General features: G+C 43.1%; 2 protein-coding genes across 5 annotated transcripts in view; both read left to right on the forward strand.

The window, feature by feature from the left end:
* The first annotated feature begins 175 nt into the window (after window positions 1–175).
* Window positions 176–6173, forward strand: CCDC160 (coiled-coil domain containing 160). Its single transcript, XM_034782638.1, has 2 exons — window positions 176–754; window positions 3972–6173. Exon 2 carries the CDS (start codon window positions 3975–3977, stop codon window positions 4959–4961), a length of 987 nt encoding a protein of 328 aa, XP_034638529.1. The 5' UTR covers window positions 176–754; window positions 3972–3974; the 3' UTR covers window positions 4962–6173.
* Window positions 6174–20985: 14812 nt separating this feature from the next.
* Window positions 20986–26084, forward strand: part of PHF6 (PHD finger protein 6) — a 37295-nt gene continuing 32196 nt past the window's right edge. For all 4 annotated transcript variants that reach the window (XM_034781161.1, XM_034781159.1, XM_034781158.1 and 1 more), the window contains exon 1: window positions 20986–21129. The gene's annotated coding sequence lies outside the window, so the exon portion shown is untranslated. The remainder of the gene's footprint in view (window positions 21130–26084) is intronic.

A 26084-nucleotide genomic window follows, 5' to 3' on the forward strand; every position in this document is an offset into this window, starting at 1 on the left:
AAGGGGTTACAGCCTGGGGTGCTCGGGTCCCCCCCAAGGTGTTACAGCCTGGGGTGCTGGGTGTCCCCCCCCCAAGGGGTTACAGCCTGGGGTGCTCGGGTCCCCCCCAAGGTGTTACAGCCTGGGGTGCTGGGTGTCCCCATCCTAAGGGGTTACACAGCCTGGGGTGCTGGGTGTCCCCTCCCTTATAACCTGAGGTGCTGGAGGGTGTCTCAACCTTATCGAGTTAGGTTCTGCTACAGCTTGGGGCACTGGGTAGCACTCTGTCCCTTTGATGTTCCTACCATTATTATGGCTCTGTTAACTCTGAGTCCTAGTCATGGTGGGTGCTGGGTAGCCCCTCTGCAGCAGTAGTCCCCCTCTTCCTCTGTGGTTACAGCCTTTGATGCTGGATAGTGCTGCTGTGACATTGGGTATCCACTGAACTTGGGTCATTTATCACCCTCAAACTCATGATGGGTAACCACAGGGTGAGGACAAACCCGCTTACCTGCAGGAGGCATTTGTTCCCCCATTGAACCTTCTCAACAAACAGTTTCTGTTTATCTTTTGAAGGGAATAAAAATATGAACAAACATTATGGCTGTGCAAACTCCGTTTGGTTTTAAAATGGACTGGAATGCCCAAGCCCTCTGGCTTCTGGCAGACTGCTAATATGGGTCTCTGTCCTAAAGTTTCCTATATTGTTGGAGAAAGGAATGCCAGGAAAATTTACCTCTGCTAGACAATATCGTCAAGAATCTCCCAGCTCCAGGTAATATTCCCCACTTTCTCTTTCTTCATAGTTTATATGGTTCTCATCAGGGCTTTGGAGCTGTGCTCCGGCTCTGCTCCAGCTCCAGGCAAAAACCTGCAGCTCCACTGCTCCGGAGCTGCTCTGCGCTCCAGCTCCGGGCTCCGCTCCAAAGACCTGGTTCTCATGATCACTTGCTAAATATGACCTTGATCCTCTGAGCAGCCACATGGGCAGACTCCTATTGACTTCCAAGGGGCTTCATATGTGCATGAATGGAGCAGTTTGAAGCATTGGGGCTTTAATGATGGCATGTGATTTACCTTTGTCTGCAACTTCAGTACATCTGTATGGCTTACCCAATTTTTTCTCCAACAATTTCAAAAATCACTGCATCGAGTCCAACAACATTATTTTGTGTCCCCTTTGTCGTCCCTCCCTCCATCTGGCCTATGCACTCTTTCAGTTTGTAAATAATAATAGTTCTTCAGGCATGTGCTGCGTGTCCTCATCTCAAAAAAGATATACTGGCACTAGAAAAGGTTCAGAAAAGGGCAACTAAAATGATTAGGGGTTTGGAACGGGTCCCATACGAGGAGAGATTAAAGAGGCTAGGCCTCTTCAGCTTGGAAAAGAGGAGACTAAGAGGGGATATGATAGAGGTATATAAAATCATGAGTGATGTGGAGAAAGTGGATAAGGAAAAGTTATTTACTTATTCCCATAATACAAGAACTAGGGGTCACCAAATGAAATTAATAGTCAGCAGGTTTAAAACAAATACAAGGAAGTTCCTCTTCACACAGCGCACAGTCAACTTGTGAAACTCCTTACCTGAGGAGGTTGTGAAGGCTAGGACTATAACAGCGTTTAAAAGAGAACTGAATAAATTCATGGTGGTTAAGTCCATTAATGGTTATTAGCCAGGATGGGTAAGGAATGGTGTCCCTAGCCTCTGTTTGTCAGAGGATGGAGATGGATGGCAGGAGAGAGATCACTTGATCATTGCCTGTTAGGTCCACTCCCTCTGGGGCATCTGGCATTGGCCACTGTTGGTAGACAGGATACTGGGCTAGATGGACCTTTGGTCTGACCCGGTACGGCTGTTCTTATGATTCTCAGTGGTGCTAAACATGGGACGATTTAACACAGGAGTTAAAAAAGAGAGATTTAAAATATCACGTAAATATGCATGAAATTCTTCATCCTCAGTGTAGGATACAGTACTGTTTCAAAGATCTGAAATTCCCAATTATCCAAAACAGGTTTATGTCCCACAGCATTCATTACATAAGAACGGACATACTGGGTCAGACCAAAGATCCATATAGCCCCCTATCCTGACTTCCAACAGTGGCCAATGCCAGGTGCCATAGAGGGAATGAACAGAACAGGTAATCATCAAGTGATCCATCCCCTGTCGCCCATTTCCCATCCTGGAGATTGATGACTTCTATCTACAGAATGGGTAGTAAGTCTACCCAAACAGCCCTGCCACTGTACCTCAACACTGATGAGGGACAACCTCAAATAGGGTAACTGATTATAAAGTTGCTGGCCTCTTTGAGCCAATCCCTATCCCTTCTCTCCAGGTTTTTTTAGTCACTGGCAACAGCTGTAGTGATGGTCTCGCTGTGACATGGACATCTGTCCATGAGGAACTAGACTGAGGCCACCAAGCTCATTTCACATAGGTCATCAAATAGCCATTACATCACGAGTGTCAAACTTATTTGGAGAAGGCCTGATTCCAAAATAAAAAATTAGAACTTCATACTCTTCTCAATCTATGGCAGATCGCGGCCTAATGTCAGTGGGAGGTTGTACAAAGATCAAGTGCAGAATACAGCCTTCATGTAGTAATTAAGCTTCAATTTATTATGTATTCAGTACCTTATTGTCATATTCAGTGTGACTCCATGAGAAAATCCTTGAGACATGAGACCCCTCTGAATTAGGGAGATCTTTCAGTCATTACCGAGCTGTTCTGAATTTGAATCAGTGAAATATTAGTGCATTTACTATTCTAGTATCATTATTACCTCTCTTACTCTACAAATTTATCCCTTGTGCCTGAGACATAGCTTGTCCATATTCAATTTATATTCCTACTTGGTTTTATAAAACTCTTCAATATGTTTAGACAGCCAAATCATTAGAGAAGCTAACTGACATAATCTCTTTTCAGTATATTTTGCCTCATGTTATTGTTCTTGGATTTCAATGTAAATCCAAATAAAAATGGTAACTGTCTTAAATATTCCTAGCACCATGCATAACCCTAGATTCATCTTCTTAGTTCAATGATGATAGTGCAGGGAAACATGGAGTAAATAGCACAGTGGATTAATCCATAAATCTTTCTCCTCTGGCGATCTTGAGTCAAATTCTGATTTAGTCTCTAGTGAGAAGTATTTGGGAATCTTATTGTTGTCCCTAAAACATAGATTCTCATGGCAAAACTAACTGTTGCTACACAATTGATAGTCTGTGCTTAGAGAGGATGAGGACTGGAATATCAGGAATTTTGCAGGGCAATTCTCAGAGTTGCAGGAGGAAGTCTATGTATAGTCTCTCCATATTATGTGCAGCTTTTCAGTAATTTATTCTAATAAGCACTACATCTCCACAATTTTTAAACACTTAGCATTTACCTACTGTGGTGTGTCTCATATTCAGATCCTTGTCTAGATGTTAACTGAATAAGCACCTTTAAAGAATTTTAGTGATACAGTTTAAAAAAACCAAAAATACCCAATTACAAACAAAGAAAATATGATTCATATCCTTCAATCCACATTCAGGCAAATCTCTCATTACAGGCAATAGAAAATTTACCTGGTTTAAAAACTAGGATTTGCCCCATATAAGAACAATATAAGCTCTTCTTTAACAGGATCAGTCTCTAAACTGTTTCCTCAAAGCAATCAACCGGTACTTTAATTTCATATACAGTTAAAACAGAGCAGGGCTTCCCTATAGTTAGTATGTTATGACACTAGTAACTTTGGACCAGTTTCTGATATCCTTATTCATGTTGAAAAGCACCTTACTCCACAAGTAGGCCCACTGAAGTCATGAGTAAGGTGCCACCCAACATGAGTAAAGGTACCTGAAGCTAGCCCTCTACATTTTTACAAATTATAATTACTAATAATTTTAGTTTCTTTCGGATGAAGCTTCACATCAAAGTTTAAATGTGTTCTTTCAGCTACTGATTTTATTTTTCTACTAACAGGCAATGGAAACCATAGAAATGGAGAACAAAGGTAAACATTGGGTGGAGAAGTTATTTTCTCCTCATTTTAGTGCACAAGATTTTTTTAGTCAAGCCTATCAGCCTGAATCTCTGATGTTTGAAAAACTGGCTTTAGCGAGAGCAAAGAGAGTGGAAGAAATCTACAACAGAGCAATTAAAAATTTTCAAGAAGAAAAAAGGCTCAAAAAGAAAGAATGTTTTTCCAAACTCATTGTACGAGAATATGAACCAAACAGAGTAGGTGCAAAGATAAACATTTCAAAGAAGGAAACAGAAGAGGATTCTGGCTGCTGTGGAGCTGGTAATTTAGATGTTGGGACTGAAGAAAGCTTAAAGAAAACAGAGGGTCATTGTATCTGGAATGCAAAGGAATTAGCAGATTTGCGACAAGAAATGCACAAGAACCATGTGGAAGGAGTTTCTCTGAAACTTCAGCTGTCCACTTTGAATACAGAGTTAGTGGAACTGAAAGCTAAATGCAAAAAAATACAAGTGGACTTTGAAAATGCTGAACAAGAACTTCTAAACTCCAAAAAAGAGGTTCGCTGCAAAAATACCCAATTACAGCAGATTCAAAAGGACAGCTTAAAAAAAGATTTTGAGCTTCAAGCCTTAAAACAACATTTACATGAAAAATCAGCAAACATAAGAAGCTTAAATGAAGAGCTGCTTCAGGCAAGAAAAGAAATTCAGAGTTTGGATCTAAAGAACAAGGATTTACAACAAGAAGTTAAGAAGTTAAAACAGCAACATGATCTTGGAAATAAGGCCTGCATAGAAAAGGTGAAACTGCATTATGATTTAAAAATAAGAAACATACAAAAAGAACTGGAGGATGTTAAAAGTGAGCTGAGTGATGAAAAACTTTTGCATGCTAAGAATGTTAAGGCTTTAGAAATACTTAAGAAGCATTTTTCAGCCCAACCATTATCTAATATATTTGACAATCTGAGAGTAGATTTTCTTTAAAATAAAACAAGGAGAGAGAATCCTTGCTAGTTGCAGTCAAAAAGCCCTAGTAACTGTATTTGCAGTTTTACTTGACTTTCTACTTTTCAAATGCTTCTTGGTTTAATGTTGAACTTTTATTGTTAAGTTTTAAGGCAGTCACGTATGACAGTAAAACACTATCTAGTTTTAAAATAGCCTTGTTCAGAGTTTTGTTTGAGTGAAATTGTACCTTGATTCTTTGACAAGAGCATCCCTGTGAGTCTTCATGCCACTGACATCCATTATACCCTTCCTGCAGTAATATGCATCTCCTTTCTCCTGGAGAACTGCTTTGTAGAGAGGAAACACTAGTTTGTATTGAGATAAATCATTGCTTTGATACTTAATTTGAATGTTGGGTTCTATATCCCTCACTCTTTAGATGTATGAATTGACAAATGCTGAATAAACAAATTCTGACATGTTCCAGTCATCTTAAATGCTACAATGTCCTGACTTGTAGCTCTGATTTTCTTTCTTTTTGGTCTGCCTGTGATAGTTCATGTCTGTACGGGTGTATCCATTGCCACAGTACCAATCCTTTAGTTTAGACAATATCACATGCAGGTCCTTTGATTACCCAGCAGGGTGTACTGTCTACACAGCTTTGCAGCATAATTCCACTAGAACCTTTAAAATCTGCTGTACCCAGATTTTACTTTCTTACAGTTTGCTAAAAATCATGTTGCTGTTACTATAGCATTTGGTTTGCAGTTTATATTGTTGCGCATAACTGTTGTAACAAAGTTTTTTCTCTTTAAAATCTCTTGGAAATTCATGTTAAAATTATGTGTTGATTTTTGGAGAAGGTTGTAAATCTATACCTTAATTTGAAATAATATTACTACTAAATGTTTAATTATTAAATAGTGCACCTGCATGTGAGAGGAGTTAGTGAATTTTTTCTAAACAGTCTGTGTGTTACAACTACGGTCTTTCTCTACTGAGAGTATGAATATGAATGATTTATTTAATAAAGTATGTGTTATACACAGTCACTTACATTCTCATTTTAATTTTGGCTCAAAAGGATTCCTCTCAAAAGCTGAAAAAACTAAATTCCAGAAACTATCCTGAGAGCAGAAGTGTAGAAATCTAGAATGGTGTAGGATAATTCCTATGGTTTCTTTCCTCTTCATTGTAACATTTTTCTTGAATTTTAATTGGGTAAATAAATGAATCATGCAGTTCTATTCACTCCAGATGATGAATTGACTATTAACTAATTGTTGCCTTATGTGTTTTTAGAATGTCAAATATTGGGGTACTGCTACATCTAAAATCTAATTTTACCTGTTTTGGCTAGGAGTTTCTATAAATCTATCACCTAAATATATTTACTCTCCCTGAAAAGTCTCATGCTTTGTCTGATTATAAATGTAACTTATATCAGTCAAGCAAGTGGTATGTAATTTGAACTGAGCTCATTTAAACCTTCAACCAAGCAATAAGTATTACTTGTTTATATGTTATAACACCCAAAAAGTTAGAACATAAGAACGTCCATACTGGACCAAAGGTCCATCTAGCCCAGTATCCTGTCTTCCGACAGTGGCCAATGCCAGGTGCCCCAAAGGGAATGAACAGAACAAGTAATCTTCCAGTGATCCATCCCTGTTGCCCATTCCCAGCTTCTGGCAAACAGAGGCTAGGGACACCATCCCTGTCCATCCTGGCTAATAGCCATCAATGGCCCTATCCTCCATGAACTTATATAGTTCTTTTTTGAACCCTGTTATAGACTTGGTCTTCACAACATCCTCTGGCAAGGAATTCCACAGGTTGACTGTGCATTGTGTGAAAAAATACTTCCTTTAACTCTGATCTTTTGTTTCTCAAATATATCTGCAACCCAAAATATTTAGCTGGAATGTATAATAATAATAATACACACTATAATAAAGTGTGAAGTACTTTATATTGTGCATCTCCAACACTTATTATTTTGTGATAAGTAGGTTTGTTTCCTAGTGGGGAATGGGATTGTTTGCTGGGACTGTAGAATTCTTGTCATTTTCTGTGTCCTATCAGCGGAAGAGACAGACCTTGATTTTGGAGACAAATGCCTTCTTACATCAACCAATTAAGTTCTTTTTCACTCTGCTCTCTCTCGTTTTGTAACTTCTGTCCTCTTCTCTGTATAGAAGTTATCAGCAGTGATACCTGCTGGATTTTCTTGAAGGCTGTGTTCTATTGACCTTCCTTCAAAGGGGGAGAACTCAGAAGCCGATTGACAGAAAGACTGCTTCTAGTCTGCTGCAGAGATAAGCACTAAAACTAAGTTTTGTTTACACGATTCATATTAATCAAGAACCTAAAGCACATGGTTGAGAAGAAAATCCCCCACCCCCACCCCGACTATATGAGGAAATGAGTGATTTTTAAAGGCTATTGGGCTTCTGTTCCATTATTCATATTTATAAGGGGGGATACATTTAAAAATAACCCATTTCAAAGATATTGGCCAGGTTTTGCCTGTCCCTCCATTCTAAGAGTGAGTGCATTCTCATTAAGGAATTTAATGGAAATTAAATCTCTACTGGAGTGGTCCATTCCACTCCCAAAGTTTCAACATAGTTTTGTACCTTGGATGAATGCTCTTCTGAATAGCTTAGAGGGGGTGCAGAAAGCCACCTTAAACTAGGGAATGTTTCTGCTAATTTACTTAAGTGCTAGAATAACTAGTTAAAATAAATAAATACAATTGTAAAAATATAGAAGCAACCCATCCTAAGGGTAGAGGCTATGTCTTTGTAAATGGGGGCTGAGTGGTTTTCCCAAACTTCCAAAGCAGGCTGGGAAGAACCCTGCTGTCCAGCAGATTGAGAGAATCAAAAACCTGGTCCTGGAAAGTGGCATTTAATCATGTAGATTCTGATGGCTGTCCTGAATAGTTAAGTTTGGAAATGGGTTGGCGTCTTGGAAGTAGGAGGGAGACTGCGGAGTGAATGTGGATATGTTCCATGGGCTTTTGTACTCTGTCCCACATCCAGGGCTGGCCCATAACATTTTGGCACCAGAGGCGGGGAGCTCAAATGATACCCCCATGCCCCCTCACTTGGGCCAAAATTTTTAAAGGTCTCAATTCTGCCTTCTTCCTGTTCTCTTCCTCTCATGGTACTGCTCTGCTACCTACCCTAATAAAGGAGAACTAACAACTTAAAATGCCTTGTTCAAAAATTTTAAGTAACACTTACATTTGCTGTTCAGGCGTTTAAAAGTTAACTTTTCTTGTCTGCATAGTAAACACTGGCATTTTTATGTGTTTGAATTATCAAAGTGGTGCTTTCCGTGCCTTCTTGGTTGCAAAGATTTGAACTGCTTCCTGCTGAAGGTCCACAGTCTGGGCCAGCTCATGCTCTACTGAGATGGTTGCAAGGCCAACCAGCCTCTCCTTTGTCATAGTGGAGCGTAGATGTGTTTTTATTAACTTCAGCTTGGAGAAGCTGCGTTCTCCACTGGCAACTGTTACAAGAAGTTTTAGAAGTATGCACAGAGCAACAAAAGCATTTGGAAAGAGGGTGTCAGCTTATTTGTGCACATATATTCCAGAACAGACTTTGGAGTTAATCCTGCTGAAATGTATCTTGAAAGGGCTTTCAGTTCATCACCTAAATCACTCGCATCAATATCACACGTCATCGTGTGTCAACACTGTCTCTAGTGCCCTGTATTGCTGGTGTAGGTCGTCTTCAGCATTCTGGGGTTTTGAGTACATAAGCCATGGCCTCTCCACTTTGTCACCATTGGGGATTTGATGCCAATAATGTGTTGGATGGAAACTTCTATTTTCATTGCCTTTGGGAAACATGAAGTTTTTCACTCGCTGTGGCCCATGCAGTACAAGGAAGTCCCTCAGGCTACTGCTCAAGTGGGTCCACAGTCCTGGGTCATCTAGACTTAAGGAACTAAACTCAGCAGCAGCTGTTTCTTGCGCCTCCACCAAACTCTTCTCTGATCTACACTTTTCTTCAGGAATGTGCCTGGTTACACCCATTTGAGATGGAGATATGGATGCTGCAGTAGCTGCCAGGTCAGCTGCACTCTGACTAACTGGAAGATCAGGCATCTCCTCACCACTCACATCCTCACTGGGGCCGGAAGGCTCAGCGTGAACATTTGTGTCTATGTATCTCAGGAGAACTCCTTCCTGCTTAGATAGAAAAGCTTCCTTTGCTTTCTGAATGCTGCCTCAGAGGGGCGTTTTCTTCTTTCACGCATGACTGCTGTTCTGTGCCAGCTATAGTGGCTCTCAACCAGGGCCGTCTCTAACTTTTTCGCCGCCCCAAGCAGCAAAAAAAATCACCGCCCCGCCATAACACCCCCCCCACTGAGTGCTGCGCCGCCGAAACCCCGAGCGCCGTGCCACTGAACAGCCCCCGCTCCCCGCCGCACTGCTGAACCCCCCAACGTGGTGTGCCACCGAACATCCCCCACCACGCTGCCAAACACCCCTCGCCCCCTACCGAGCGCTGCGCTGCTGAACACCCGCGCGGAGCGCCGCGCTGCCAAACAGCCGCCACCCCCTCGCCACACTGCCGAACAACCTCGGCCCCCCCACCGTGCTGCCGAACACCCCCGCCCCCCGTGGAGTGCCGCACCGCCGAACACCTCCGCCCCCTGCGGAGCGCTGCACTGCTGAAGCCCCCCTGCGCGAGCACCACGCCGCCAAACACTCCCCGCTGAGTGCCGTGCCGCCGAACACCCCCCTACCCCCCGCCAAGCACTGCGCCGCCAAACACCCCCCGCCCCCTGCGGAGCACCAAACACCCCCCAACGAGCGCCACGCCGCCGAACACCCCCCGCCTGCCGCGGAGCGGCGCGTCGCCAAACACCCCCTACCGAGCGCCGCGCCACCGGAACCCCCCCCGCCGAGCGCTGCGCTGCACTGCCCCTCCTGCTGCTTTCTGTTATTCCCTCTCACCTTTTCTCCTGCCTGCCTGTTATGTCTCTTGTGCCCTCCTTCCTCCAGCACAGCACTCCATCATCTCTGTGCATCTAGAGCAGCACATATGCACCCGCAGCAGACACAATTTTCTACAATCTGGGTCCTAGTGGTGCCCCCCCCAACAGTCTGGCACCTGAGGAGGCCGCCTCAGTTCGCCTCATGATAAGGCCAGCCCTGCCCATGTCTAAGCCCTGTCCTGTGTGTTGCTGTGCAGCCACCTTGCATGGAGCTGGGTGCTGCTTCGTCCACTCTCCAGCCCTCATTTTGTGCACTAAAACTGCACCTATTCCAGTGCAAAAGGATCCTTTTTACTGCCTCTCTCCTTCCTTTCCTACTCCCTACCAGGCAAGCGCTTGAAGTGCACTTAAATTTGAGTACGTTAATTTAGCAGCATATCCAACTTGAGGCCAAAAATGAAAATTAGCCTTCTACCTTGTAAGCACCACTGAACAGCGGAACTGGCTGACTCTCCCTCTTATCTTCCGCCTTTACAAAAGTTATTCTCTGATCCTTTTTGGCCAGAGTGCTCCATGCAGCACTTTGGGAAGAATGTTAAGTGGGAATGTGTTTTATGAGGGACAGTAAGGATCCCAATTTGCTTGCATGGTTTTAAAGGACATGGGAGGCCAGTTTTAATTTTTAGTCCCAGATCAGAAGTGCCTAGTATTGTACTGTGTGCAGGATTTTTAAGTGTAAGTTTCATGTCCCTCCAGCAAGCTTGTCCTTGAGGGAGGGGCATGAAACATGCATATAATCCAACTTAATTAAAAAGTAAGTAGATCAATTTGTAGCACTGTGCTATTTTGTTCCCACATATTTTGTTCATGGACTGGGTGTCTTAGCGAACCAGTCTTGATAAAGTAGACAGGATGAACACATATTTAACATAAGTTATAGTATTGTTTCCCCTATTTGAGGGAAGGAGAGTGTGATGGGGCATCTGCCCCACACTGCCCAGTAAGGGGTTAATAGAGCCTTAAGAGACTGTGCGAAAAGAAGCCAATAGGAGAGGGGCTGTAAGGAGTGGCCAATCAGGGCCCAGCAGGCCCATATAAAAAGAGCCTCAGGACACAGCACGCTCAGTAGCTGCTTGGAGCTTGAGGAGGGAGGATTGTGTCTGGTGTAAGCTGCAACCCTGTAGCATCTTGGGGTACATCTACACTACAGGGGGGAGTCGATTTAAGATACGCAAATTCAGCTACGTGAATAGCGTAGCTGAATTTGAGGTATCGCAGCCGACTTACCCTGTTGTGAGGACGGCGGCAAAATCGACTTCTGCGGCTTTCTGTCGGCGGCGCTTACTACCACCTCCGCTGGTGGAGTAAGAGCGCCGATTCGGGGATCGATTGTCGCGTCCCAACGGGACGCGATAAATCGATCCCCGAGAGGTCGATTTCTACCCGCCGATTCAGGCGGGTAGTATAGACCTAGCCTTGGATAGGCAGGAACCCGGGGAGAAGAGAAGGAGCTCTGGATGGGCTGCTTGGACTGAGGAGGGTGCTGTGGTCACAGGGAAGTGGCCCAGAGAAATGCAGTGATAGTAGAAGCAAAGGAATGCAGTAAGTGACTGTGATTTGGAGGATACCTGGTCTGGGATGTTGAGTAGTGGGTGGGCCAGGGTCCTCCCCACTCCCCACTGGGGAAGTGGCAAGACAGTTAACTACAGTTGCCACTGGGGAAGTGGCTGGACTAGGAGCTAAACTCTCCTGGTCAGGGGAACATTGATAGGGACATGGCTGGAGGGCCGAGTCACAAAGAGGATGCTGTGAGAGGGGCCGCAGGCAGACTGCAGAGAAGAAGTGATGATGTGCAGACTGCACATGTGGGTGTCAACCTTGAGCTAATTCCCAGAGTGAACAGGAGGAAGGTCCAGTCTGGCAGTGATTGATGTGCCCCATGACCGAGGGTAAATATTTTAATGCAAAATGCCCCAAATTTGCTTAGCCTAATAATCTGAAGTCTTTTTGTGGCTGTGTTGGAGAGGGGCAGCTCCTCTGCTGAAGTCAGCAGAGCTGTGACAGTTTATACCAGCTGAAGATCTGCCCTCCACTCTTTAAACCACTATCAATCCTTGATTAGTATTGGTTTAACAATTGAAAAATTAATGGTAACATTTATTCAAAATGCTTCACTTTTGAAAACCTTATTTATAGTCTTACTATACAGGCCTTTAGTATCCTAATGTTCCTTACAGGCCTCAGGCTAGAGTATATATTGGGCTTGAATATTGTCAGAGTCCCAAATGCCATATTTTTAGCATAATTGTTACTGCTAGAAGTAGGCTTATAAATGTCACTTGTAACTGGTACATTGTTTTTCACATGTATTTCAGTTTGTTTGCATTGAGAGTACTCTTTTTTTTAAATCTTAACTTTTGTCTAGTGGGCTACCTAAACTATAGTAGTGTTATAGTATGTTAGAGACCTCATTGAATTAATTGACATGACATATATGATAGTGCATGTAAATATCAGTGAGCTTTAGGCCACGGGCTGTTATTTTGCTGTTTATGGAGTTTTGTGAGTGATGACTGAAATCACTTTAGCTGCACCTTTTTATCAAAGGGCTGGCTGCTTGCTAGACAGTAGTTCTTGATGATATCCACTTCTGAATCTTTCTACATGAACAGAAGACTGAAGGCTGCCCCATATTTTAGCTTTTGGACGTTCTGCTTAAGTGCCCTTTAAAGGGGGGAAATCTTTCGGACAAAGATTGGAAACAACAGCATTGTATTTCACAGTAAATTACAAAGCTATACAGTAGTATTGGTGCAACACATTAGAAAGTCTGGTGCTACAGTTATGAAACCCATACATTTTACGTACTAATGACAAAAGTAAAGACCTGTGTCAGAAAGTGTTTAAAATGTTTATGAAAATACTCCATGATGTTAAGGTGAATAAAGGTATAATACATTCTTTCTAGGTTTAGTGTAAACAGAAGGAAAAGATATAGTGAGGTTAAAACCACAGCTCAACATTAACCTCATCAACCTCTTCAAGAGGATCCCACATTGCTGAATTACGTAGCTGCTGAATATTAAATGGCTTTAGAACTCTAATCCTCAGTGATATATTTCACACTCTTACAGCACTTGCACCAATCAAGGCACTTCTGAAGCACCTACCACTGTCCAATCCAGGGGACATATCTGCAGCTGGAGGTAAGACAATTTATACTAACTGAAGATCTAGGTGGTGGCAGAGGACAACATTACAGAACTAGATCCTCAACTGCTGTCAAATGCACTAACTGCACTGAAGTCAATGGGGCTACAGCAGCGGAGAATCTGGCCCAATGAATTTTGGCTCAGAGCATTCCTATAAGTTAAGTATTCCATCAGTACCAGAAATGGGGAAAACTGAAGCACAGAATTTAAGTGCCCTGCCCAAGGACACTTGGGAAAGCCGAGAAAAGAAATGGGACTCCATTGCTCTATCTGCTGGACGTGGCCCTTTTGTGTGGGTGAAGGGTCTAGTCCTGTACTAGTATACAGCAACTCTTAGGGTTAGTGCACAGGACTGGGAGTTGGGACACTTGGGAGCAGATCTTCCACTGGTGAAAGTGATCATAGTATTGAGCTTTGATCATTTATACCGACTGAGGATCCGCCCTAGGGATTCTAGTCCCAGATCTGTGACCTTGGGCAAGGTGCTTAGACCCAAAGTTTCAGAGGTGTCCACTAACTTTTGGATGCTTAACTTGAGATACTTTGGGTCTGATTTTAATTTTTTTACATCCATGTTGCTGTCATAATAGTCTATCTAAAATATATACCTTACAGTGAGGACAATAAAATCATTTTCTTGGTTCACAGCGGTGGACTCCATCCCTTGATGCAAATATGGTCTCCAGAATCTAAGCTTTAATTAAGGGCTGGGGAAATTTTTTGTTTGTGAAGATAATCCTAACAATATGTACCACCCATAAAATGATGCAATTATGCCCTTTTGAGGCCATGGGTAGCTTGAAACATTAACTCTGAGAAATAAGAGCCACCCAATGTATTTTGTTGGATTATTAACTCTTAAACCTAAAAATATTTAACAAAATTGTTTAAATTAGTTCATTGCTGATCATTTTAGAAATGAGGAGTTTGGGGTGTAGGAGGGTGCTCTGGGCTGGGACCAAGGGGTTCAGAAGGCAGGAGCAGGATCAGGGCTGGGGCAGGGGGTTGGGATGCAGGCGCTGGGGGGGTGGTCTCTGAAGTGGGGCTGGGGATTAGGGGTTTGGGGTGCAGGAGGGTGCTCTGGGTTGAGATTGAGGGGGTTGAAGGGCAGAAGGGGGATCAGGGCTGGGGCAGGGGGTTGGGGCGTGGGGAGAGGCTCAGGGGTGCAGGTTCTGGGCAGCGCTTACCTCAAGTGGCTCCTGGAAGCAGTGGCATGTCCCTTCTCCGGCTCCTATGCGCAGGCATGGCCAGGCGGTTCTGCGCGCTGCCCTGTCCACAGGCACCACCCCTAGAGCTCCCATTGGAGTGCTAGAGAGGGCCATTGGAGTGCGTAGAAGCCAGAGGTGGGCCATGCCATGACTTCTGGGAGCCGTGTGGAGTGGCCTCTGACCCTGCTCCTCGGCTGGAGCGCTGGAGGGGGGCCATGCTGCGGCTTCAAGGACTCGCGTGCAGCTGCCCCCAACCCTGCACCCTGGCTGGAGCGCCAGAAGGAGGCTATGCCGCGGCTTCCCAGAGCCACATGGAGCAGCCCCTGACTCTGCACCCTGGCTGGAGCGCCGGAGCAGGGTCATGCAGCTGCTTCTGGGAGCTGTGTGGAGCGGCTCCCGAGCCTGTCCCAGCTGGAGCACCAGAGCAGGACAAGCCCCAGACCCCTCTCCCCAGCAGGAGCTCAAGGGCCAGCTTAAAACAGCTGGCGGGCCGGATGCAGTCCATGGGCCATAGTTTGCCCACTCCTGCCATAGGACCTCACCCACCCACTCCCGTAATAGGCCCATAACCTCTGGCTGAGTTACAAATATTGATTTAAAGACTTCACGTTACAGAGAGTCCACCATTTACACTAGTTCAAACCAGCAAGTGACCCATATCCCACGCTGCAGAGGAAGGCCAAAACCCCTGGGTTTCTGCTAATCTGACCTGGAGGAAATTCCTTTCTGACCCCAAATATACCAATCAATTAGACCCTGAGCATGTGAGTGAGACTGCTCCCCCTGCCTAGCCACAAGCCTGGAAAGAATTCTCTGTAGTAACTCAGCCCTCCCCATCTACAGTCCCATCTTCAGCAGTTGGAGATATTTGCTAATAGCAGTCATGGATGGCCCATATGCCTTTATAGGCAACCTCATCATACCATTCCCTCCATAAACTTCTCAAGATCAGTCTTGAAACAAGTTAGGTTTTTTGCCCCCATTACTCTACTAGAGGCTATTCTGAAACTACACTCCTCTGATTGTTCGAAACCATTGTCTCATTTCAAGCCTAAACTTCTTAATGTCCAGTTTATATCCAGTTGATTCTGTGCCAACATTGATCCTTAACTTCAAGAACTCCTCTCTCTCCCTGGTGTTTATCCCATTGATAGGATTGCTGTCTGTAAACACATCTTCCTTCAACCTTTGCTTGCTTAGGTTAAACAAGCCAAACTCTTTGCGTGTCCTCTTATAAAGCAGATTTTCCATAGCTGTAGTGTAGACATACCCTAAGCAAAGTCACTATCTCTTGTTTTTTGGTGTTTCCTGCATTTGTTGAAGCAGGACTTTGTACATCCCTTGTAAATAAATGGGACTCTATAAAAGAAAATACCAGACTCAGTGAAATTTAGTGAGGGTGCTTGTCTGTAACTTGACCTCCTAATTCATTTGCAAACTACAAACTGGCTGGTCTTTACAAGGATTTTACCTTGAGTTAGTTAACTAGGCTTGTGAACTAGAGTTAGCTCACTTGAGTTAAGAACACACCTTTTCTGGCAGGAAAATTATAAGTGAAGTTTGTTGACTCATTATTGCATGTCTGTTGATAATCATACAAATATAAAGGATGTAGAAGTGCTTTATAATGAGAACCAAGGGTATGGGCTGAGCAGTTTTTGAGGAGGGGCCTTGGGAGCTGCCAGCCTTGGAGAGAAGGCTTGGCTGGATTTGATGTTTCATTTCCAGTTCCTCTTGTAAATAAAGCCAAATTCCAGATGAGGATAAGATCTGATCCACTGCCATTTATGTGTACTGTATTTGAAACATGGTTGGGAAGCCAGCTGCTCAGAGTTTTATTTCAGTTAAGTAGATCTATAGTTGTAATTGTTTGTTTCAGGCTAATTGAACCTCTAAGAATATCTTTTAACAGCTCTTCTGGTATATTCTGAAGGAACTTGTGTAATGGGGTTTTCTTTAAATCGACCATTACTCTGAGGAAAATAAAGTGCTTTCTTTCCCATTGTTTTAATCAAAAGTTACACATACACACTGGATTTCTTGTAAAATGTATTCCCCTACAGCTGGCCTATAGAAAATCCAAAGAAACTGATCATCTCTTTGATGGAAGATGAATGTTGTTTATACAAATCTGTGGTGTATACAGCAACTAGATTAATGCTATGTCTGTGAGCAAATGACAAGCTCTGCCTTATAATTTAACTCCTTTTTGCTTGATTATGACATTTGTTCTTCTGTTGAAATGGGAGAGTAAATAAATGAGTTTGTGTAATGAGCTTGTCAAATACACTGAAGTTCTAGAAGATCCAATTGTTGTTAATGTTCACTGGGCTTCTGGCCAGTGCAGTCAATGTATTCTAACATAAAGTTAGAATCTCCTTGTGTTGTCATGTAGTCATTATGATCAATCAGTCAGCCATATGTGGTAGCCTTAGCAACTTAAAAATATACCCTGTTAACACTATTTCACATGACCATCACTCTCAAATCTCTGGCTCTGAAAATGTAGATTATAAAATATTAAGCCACCTGGATATGTTATTTCCAAAACTCATTAATTCATTCTCCTTGCTGAGCTTCTCAAAGAAACTGTCAGAATTTACTACTTGTGGAAGGCTCAAGTGTCCAAAGAGAGCTCTTAAATGCTGCACAATAAGAAAGTAAAGCAAATGGCTATATTCATTTCAAGTTCCTTTAGTAACAGAGGTAGAGACCCTAGTGTTTGCAAAATTTAAAATAGGGCCAAATATTAGCCTGAGATCAGCACACAATGTCCCCTCCACCTTTGAATCTCATCTTTTGTACTGAATGAGAAATTAATTAAATGACTGGCACCATTTTTTCTCCCCAGGTTTGCCTGGACTATATAGCATCATGATGTATACTATGATCTTGTGCAGGACTTGAAGCCGACCATCATAACAACTGTCATCTCTGTCCTATATATTTTAAAGGTTTTAAGACTACTTGTGCCAGAGAGAGGATGGTCCCTTGAAGTATGTGTTAACTACTAAGGGTATGTCTACACTACTTGCCGGATTGGCGGGCAGCGATCGATCCAGCAACAGTCGATTTATCGCATCTAGGCTAGATGCGATAGATCGATCCCCGAGCGCGCTCATGTCGACTCCTGTACTCCGCTGCCACGAGAGGCAGAGTCGACAGGGGAGCGGCAGCAGTCGACTCACCGCAGTGAAGACACCACAGTAAGTCAATCTAAGTACATCAACTTCAGCAACATTATTCACGTAGCTGTAGTTGTGTAACTTGGATCGATTTCCTCCTCTCCCCTCCCACTCCCTGAGTGTAGATCAGGCCTTACGCTCAACAATCTGTTCCACCTTGTATTTAACTCTGATTCTCTGAGTACATTTCCCAGATCTGAACTCTATGAAAGCTCAAAAAGTGTGTGTCTCTCTCTCCCTCCAACAGAAGTTGGTCCAATAAAAGATGTTACCTCACCCACCTTGTCTCAAGTAAACCGCCATGCTGGACAGTTGTCTGTCCCACCTGTTCTTATGAAGCTCCAATGATGGGGATTCCACAACTTCCCTTGGAAGTCTATTCCAGACCTTAATTCCCCTAATCATTAGAAAACCTAAATATTCTTGTCCTACCTTCAGTGAACAGAGAACAATTGATCACAGTCCTCTTTGTAACAGCCCTTAACATAGTTGAAAACTGTTATCAGGTCCCCCCTCAGGCTTTTCTCAAGATTAAACATGCTCAGGTCTTTTTGTTATGAGGAAAGCTTAGGTCTGGTTTTGTACATGGTTTTGTTGCTCACCTCTGGACTCTCCAGTTTGTCCACACCTTTCCTAATATGTGGCACACAGGCCTCACCAGTGCTGAGTAGAGCAGACAATTGCCTCCCCATGTCTTAATAATGTACACCAGCATGATATTAGACTTTTTTGCAACTGCATTGCTTTGTTGACTCATATTCAATTTATGATCCACTATAACCCTCAGATCCTTTTCAGCAGTACTACCACCTGGTCAGTTATTCCCCATTTTGTAATTGTACATTTGATTCCCCCCCCCCCCCCAAGTCAAGTACTTTGCACTTACCTTTATTTAATTTCATCTTGTTGGTCAGACCAATTCTCCAATTTGTCATGGTAATTTTGAATTCTAATTCCATCCTTCAAAATACATGCAATCCCTCCCAGTTTGTCACCTGCAAATTTTATAAGCATACTCTCCCCTCCATTATATAAGTAATTAATAAAAATATTGAGTAGTGACAGACCACTGTGGGACCCCACTAGATATGTCCTCCCATTTTGACAGAACCATTTATAACTACTTTTTGAGTATGGTCTCTCAATTAGCTGTGAACCAACTTTAAAGTAATTTCATCTAAACTACATTTTCCTAGTTTGCTTGTGAAAATGTCATTTGGGGCTGTGTCAAAAGCCTTTCTATGGAGAACTAACCTGTGCTTGCAGCCCGTAATCAGATTACCCTGATAGGCCGCATGTGGCCCGTGGGCTGCAGGTTGCGAACCACTGGCTTAGCACAATGGAACCCCATTCTAGGTTGGTCCCTTAAGCACTATGGTAGTAAACATGATTATTATTAATAATTGGGAATATGACTCAAGTTTCTAAGGTCTTGTATTCACTGTAATGTCAGCTCAAGGTATAATTTGGGTGTTACCCCACTCTGACTCCTGTCCCCACACACAAATCTCCAGCTCAAGTGAAGTGGTGCTTTAAACTCAAGCTAGCGGGGCTGTCAAGGGGTCTGGACTGATGTTTGAGTGCTGCTAATGCCCAAGGTAGCAGTGCAGTGAGGATGCAGCTACTGGCTGTGAGCTGAATTAGCACATTTGTGATTCTAATCTAATCACTCTGTATAGCTTCACCGTATGGATGCTTTCACTCCACCTAGGCTAGCTCAAATGGAGTAACGTGAGCTAACTGGTATAATGAAGACAAGCCCTGAAGAGGGTTAGGCCTGACTTTCAGCTATGTTGCCTGTCAGATCAACTCATCCATATATAGGTGCTTTGGTTCTCTTATCTCTAACCACTACTACACCACATTGTCCTCCCAGAGCTAGAGTCCAGGGACAAGATCCTCAGCTGATGTAAACTGTCATCATTCCATTGACTTCAGTGCAATGTACACCAGCTGTGGCTTTGCTCCTAGGATTCCTGACCTCCATTCTACTACTAACAAGTAGCATGCAACCAACCCACTGAAAGTGTGTCAATCCTCTAGCAATTACTCCTGTAGTTCAAGTGTACTGAGCTGAGTCTTAAAGCCCAGAGTTAAACCCTGTTAACAGCCCACAGTGGGGGATTCTAGGGTTGTATGTATTAGAACTTACTTTAGTTCATTTCAGGAGTTCTTAAACTGGGGGTCAGGACCCCTCCAGGGGTTGCAAGGTTATTACATGGGTGTCACAAACTGTCAGCTTCCACCCCAAACCTCGCTTTGCAGCCAGGATTTATAATGGAGTTAAATATATTTAAAAGTGTTTTTTAATTTATAAGGGGGGGTCACACTCAGAGGCTTGCTCTGTGAAAGGGGGCACCAGTACAAAAGTTTGAGAGCTACTGGTTTATTTAATTCATGCAGTAAGAAAACATCTTTTTTTTTTTAACCTAAAAACTATCATCTTTGTATTATGGTGTGATGTATACTTTATTTCACTTGTTTGTCAAACATTGGCAAGTCTGAATGTAGGCTTCACAGGGGCAGATAGAGGTGACCCAACTACCAAAAATAGTATTATTCCAGCTTCATCAAGTTTGCACTCTAAGACCAAATCTTAGTGGCAACCTCAGCACTGTTAAGGTAGAATAACTTCCCAGATGCCCAGGAAATGTGATCATTAGATGTGCTGATCTAAAAGTGGTTGAGGTCACTGTTAAGAGTTTGCATCAGAGTGCAAGTCTGATGGAGCTGGGGTATGTGTTGCTTTTTGGTAGCTATTGACTGTAGACAGAAATAAAACCTTTATCCAATGCTAGAGCATGTTACCACCAGAACAGGAGGCAGGCAAGGTAAGCAGATTTTCCCTCTACATCCCTCTTAACACGCTTTTAAGAGTGCAGTGGGCTGTGCCCTGATGCAATGGATCTGTCACTAAGCAAAGCTTTTGTGTGAATGTAACCAGCGGGAGCAGGTGCCACAAGAGCCATGGGTGGCAGGTTGTGAACTCCTTGAGGCAGGGGCTCTCTTTTCGTAGAGCACACGCCCTGGGGCCCTAAGGGGGGGGGGGGGGCGGGGGGGGGGGGGGGGGGTCTGGTGGTGGGAGTGCAGCAGGCAAGGCCCTTCCCTGGTGTATGAGCTACTAGGCTCTCCAGCCCTTCTGCAGAGCCAGCTCAGTCATGCGCACGCGCAGCCTCCCAACCTCCAGTTCATTCTACCCACAGCAGCCTTCAAAATGATCTGTACGCAGGCGCGGGTCACCCTCGTGGTCCCCAGAGGTCATTCTACGCACGCGCGGCTTCTCCATTTTCCCCATCCCCGCCAGCTGTCAGCTCCAACTGCGCACGCGCTCCCCCGCCGCCCTCCCCGGCAGCCGACGACTTCGGATGCTCGTGTGCGCCTGCGCTGGAACCGCCGGCCGCTCCGGGACCAGTCCTCCTCGGCCGCGCCTCGCAGCCTCGCGCACCAATCAGGCGCCGGGGGGAACGTCGTGACGTCTTGACGCCAGCGCGAAGCCGTGCGTGCGTGCGGCAGCGGCGGCGCAGCGTCCCCTGCCCCGAATGAAAGGGAAGGTCCCAGCGCTAGCGAGCGAGCGGTTCTGAGCGCCCAGCGGCGAGCGGCCCCCGAGTCCTCGGTCCCCGGCGCCCCGCCCACCTGGGTGAGTGAGCGAGCGGGCGGCCGCGCGCCCTTGAGGGAGGCACCGCTCGGCGCCGGCCCAGCCGCCTGTGGGCGGCGGCGGAGCCCCTGCCCGGCCCCTCCGCCTGAGGGGAGACCCCCCCAGCCCGCCCCGGCGCGCGCCCCCTCAGCTGGGGGGGCCGCCGGGGCTCAGGCCTGAGGAGCCGGCGAACAGCCGCCTGAGCCTCGCGGGGGCTCGCCCTTCGGGGGGGGGGGCGGACCCTAGCCCGTCCCGTCCCGGGGTAGCTCCCGAAGGGCCTGGCGATCCCCCCTGCGCCCGGTGGGATTCGTGCCCTTGTTGGAAGGGGCCCCCAAAACGGGGGGTCACTTTCCTCCAAGCCTAGACTGGTCTCCCATCTCCCAGGGCCCCCGTCTTCTCCTGGCGCTAATCCTCCCGCTGGGAAGCGCCCCTGCCTTGCGGGGAGCCGTAGGGACCGATTTCCGCTTGAGGATCCCACCCCAGGGACCCTGCCGGCTACGGCAGAGGTAATTCTCCCTTCTGAGAGGGGCACCCTACTCAGCTCTGTGGCTTAGCTGCCTGCCCCACCAAACTATTCAAGCCAGGGTTTGACCCTCCTCCTGTGAGGTGGCTGCCCCAGTTCATGGTCTCCACGCCCCCTTCCTGGGTGGGAACCCCAAACTTTCCTGAAAACAAATCCAATTCATCTGCTGCAGGCTGGTCACACCAATCTCTCTTTCAGTCTTCGGTGTTTTCTGTAGGTATGAAGTATATGGAAAATCTTGTTTGCATATACCTTAAAGCTGAGATTTTCATGTGATTGATGATTTTGGGTGCTCATTGTTCCCCTAGATACTTTAAAGGGGCTTAAGTATCAGGGGGTAGCTGTGTTAGTCTGTATCTACAAAAACAAGGAGTCTGGTGGCACCTTAAACACTAACAGATTAAAGGGGCTTGATTGGCAGAGGATGGGTAATCTCCGTTTTCTGACGATTAGGCCCCTTTAAAGTACTTCAAGTGGAGTACCCAAAATCGTCAGTCACTTGTAAAAATACTTGCCTAAATGTTTTTTTTTTTTTTTTTTTATCTGAAGAAGTATCCGAAATCACTTTTCTAACAGGTTTAAATAAAAAAAATCTAGGCACGTTTCTCTTGTGATTCTCCCAGTTGTCTCAAATTCTGTTACATGTTTTAAAAAAACAAAACCCAAACAATCCTGTGTTTGCATAGCACCTCTAATCACGAAGAATCCATAGTTTTAACAAAACAATTAAACTTTCCTGTGGAGAGCCTTGCATATAAACTGTAATCCAGTATTCTATGTAAGAAATAGCCAGTTTGGGCCTGACTTTAGCTAATAAATAAAGCATGAAGAAAAGCTCTTGAACTTCCTTTCTTATCTTTCTTTCCCTCCCTCAGTGCTGAGTAATGTTTCATATATTGAGATAGTGCCCTCCTTGTTTTTTTCCCTGAGATGTTGAATATTGGAGAGACAAGATGGATGAGGGAATATCTTTTATTGGACCAACTTCTATTGGGGTGAGAGAGACAAGATTTCAAGCCACACAGAGCTCTCTCTCTCAGGTCTGGGAAAGGTACTCAGTGTCACATCTGAATGCAAGATCGAACAGATAGTTTAAGGGACCATTCAAGGCGAAGTGGCGTGTTAACATCCTTGTATACATAGGACAAAGAGAGAGGAGGGGCTAGTGAGTTACAGATTGTTGTAATAAGCGGTAAATCAAATGTCTTTATTAAGACCATGATTTTTAGTGTCTAGCAAAGTTCATCTTTTGCAAGGTTTCATGTGAGGACGAGGAGTATGCCTGTTTATTGCGCATTTAGAATTAGTCCTATAGAAGATAGTAATAAAATTAAGTGCAGGGCTTAATGTAGTTTGTGTGGAAAAACTCTTACAAAAATAAAGATATCAAGAAGGAAAAGATGAGCTTGAGTACTGTTTTAATATACATCAATTAAACTACACAGATGAACAAATTCTGAAGAGAGAATTACAAAAAGAATCCCTTTCTGTGGCTGAGAATCTCTTATCACAGCTTTCATTTTATAAGAGATTTTATTGTGGAATTAGGTACCCTTTAGATAGGATCTTGGAAGATATTGACATGACCTCAGTACAGCTTTAAAAAAAAAAAAAAAAAAAAAAAAAAAGTATACTCATCTGAGTCTTTTATATAGGTTGCTAGTACTGATCTCCATAGTCAATGTTTCTATGATATACCTCTGTTCACAGGGTTTATAGCGTAACTGTAAATCTTGCTTTTGACTGAAACTTGGCAAGTAAGGTTTCAGTTCAAGGATATATGTACACGTCACATTTTTTTTACAAAACAACAACCCAGTTTATAGTTTATTTTTAAAAGTGGATTGGAAGAATATTTTGCTGATTTTGAATTGTACCTGTTTTGGTGTTCAAGTGAGAAGTAGGCTGATGTTTAGTCAGTAATCTGGATTAGACATTCTTAAACTATTTTCAATAAGAAATTAAATAGCAAGATTTTAAATGTTTGCATTCAGGTTTATGGATTTGTAATGTGGCAGGGCAACTGGTTCTAACTGTTTTCAGAAAATGTAAATTAGCTAAAATAGAGCTTAAAAATAAAGGTTTCTGCTTTTCTGAAACTGTCAGATAAACCTAGCAATTTTTCTCTACTAAATAGCTTGCTCATTCTTAACTTATGTTAATATACATTCACTGCAAGCCATGGTGGTGTTTGATGTGAATTTAATACAAAAATATACATGTGGAAAAGGATGCCAAGTGCACCCTATGATATGAAGGAAAGGATTTCCAGTACATACCAGATTGGCATATGCTATGAAAATAGGTTAATATACATCATAGGTGAACAAATGTAACTTAAAGTCAGTAGTATGGATAAAATACTTCTTGTACTAATCAATTTATTCCACAAGCCCTAAGCCTGTATAAATAATGTACAAATGCCTAGGTATACAGAAAACACATGCAAACAAAAAGCACAAAATTAGAGAGAGCATTTTTAGTTTTCCTTTAAAAATGCTTTGGGAATAATAAAATCTGATTTTGATAGGAACGTGTGTTACCTTTCTGGCCTAATCTTTGCTTTTTGCTGTACTTGCATTTTAAAAAATATTTTAAAGTATTTGAATAATCATGCCAAAACACAATTTCAGCCAGTTAGTTGCATCTTTTCATTGCTATGCTAACAGAGACAACCTGCTCAATGGATCACATATTACCATCATCTAAGTTATAAAAAAAATACAAAATTATTTCAAGGAGTAAGATCATATAAACAATAGTACATACCCTATTAACCATGTACCTTGTTATATGTGTGACTTAGATGCACTGTATAACGTAATGCTGAAGGCTAGGTGACTTCAACCACCTGTGAAGAGCATATTTCTTTATCAGTAGCTTCCAAGAAGCAAAATATTAAAGTGAGCAATCATTTTGACTTCCATGGTTGTTATGAATTATTCAGATTTTCCAAAATCTTAGTTTGCCATTCAGATTGAGATTAAAAGGGAGAGTCTATTGATGTAGCAGCAAGAGTGATTGACGTACTTAAAACCAAATTTTCCGTATGACTCCCGTTTTAGCCAATGGGACTTGTGAACATACATCCAAGGACAGAATTTGACTTTAAATTTCTTAAGTTACTTTTATAAGGACTGTCATTGTTGCTGCTACAAGAATTAGTTCCTGAATAAGAAAATAAAGTAAGAAAAATTAAATACAATGTAAAGAAAAAAAGTCCAATTAAAGCTAACCCACAATGAATGCATTTAGCCTTGTGTGTGTATGTATCTAATTGCTGTAATATTAATTATATTAAAACAGAAGTTATTCTTGCATTTTACATTGTTACAGTATCTCCAACCCATTATTGCATGATTTATGTAAAGCTTTTGAATGTGACCTAAGAACAAAAAATCTTTTTATATAGTTTCCTTCTGTTCTTCTGAAGCTTTTTCCTGCTTCCAAAATCTCATTTAGATTTTGAAAGAATTCAAGAACATTTTGAAAGTCTCTTTCCTTTCTTCAAAAGCCAGCCCTTCTTGCTGTTTAATAAATGGAGTACAGTTATTTTATTTTGACTTCTCTTTAGAAAAAGATAGTAAGTAAATTTTTTGTGTTTAACATTTAAGGGTTTTCTGCCACTGCAAAAGGGTGTGACTCATTTATTCACATTGGCACTTTTTTATGTGTAAATCAGCTAGATCTAGAATATATGCATTCTTGTTACAAGTATGTGTCACCAATCTAGTAAATTGCTTTATAGTTAAAAATGGAAGTAAAGGAAACAGTAAAAAGAACAAGCACTAGAGATAAGACATTCGTACATCAAAACGTAAATGTTTTTTGTATTAAGCATGGCAAGAAAAAATGTTTTTAAATTATATCTATGAAAATTTGTGAATAACACTACATGAGAATTAAAAGGATCTTCATTTAACCGTATTTTATATAGAGAGGCATATAAACTTAGCACTATTCCTCAACTTTCTGTAATAAAAATGAGTGATATTAGTGTCTAGGAAAGTGAGGAACTTGTAGCACTTTCAAGAGCCACGCAGAGTTCGGCTATGCAAATTTCACCAGTCAGTTGTATAATTGCAAATCAATCCTGACCTACGACGCCTCTGCCACTATAACCAAGGCCCTTTTTTAGTAGAAGTTCTGAATTATGTAGTGGTCTTCCTGATTTAGGTGGGCGTCTACTGGAGACGAAGGCTGAGAGCCATATTCATTGCCTATGTAACCAGAACAATACTGAGATCCAGATCTTCAGAGAGGAAAAGCAGTAAACAAGCATGCTACTTAGGTTCTCGAATTAGACCATGTTAATTATATAAATTATAGCGTGTTTATGTTATGTTTTCTTTTAGAGATGTAAAGGTGAATGGACACAAACTTCAACTTTAGAATGGGTCCCAAAAGTGTGTATCCTTGAATATTGGATGTTTTA

The sequence above is a fragment of the Trachemys scripta genome, chromosome 9, assembly GCF_013100865.1.
Source record: "Trachemys scripta elegans isolate TJP31775 chromosome 9, CAS_Tse_1.0, whole genome shotgun sequence".
Lineage (NCBI taxonomy): Eukaryota > Metazoa > Chordata > Testudines > Emydidae > Trachemys > Trachemys scripta.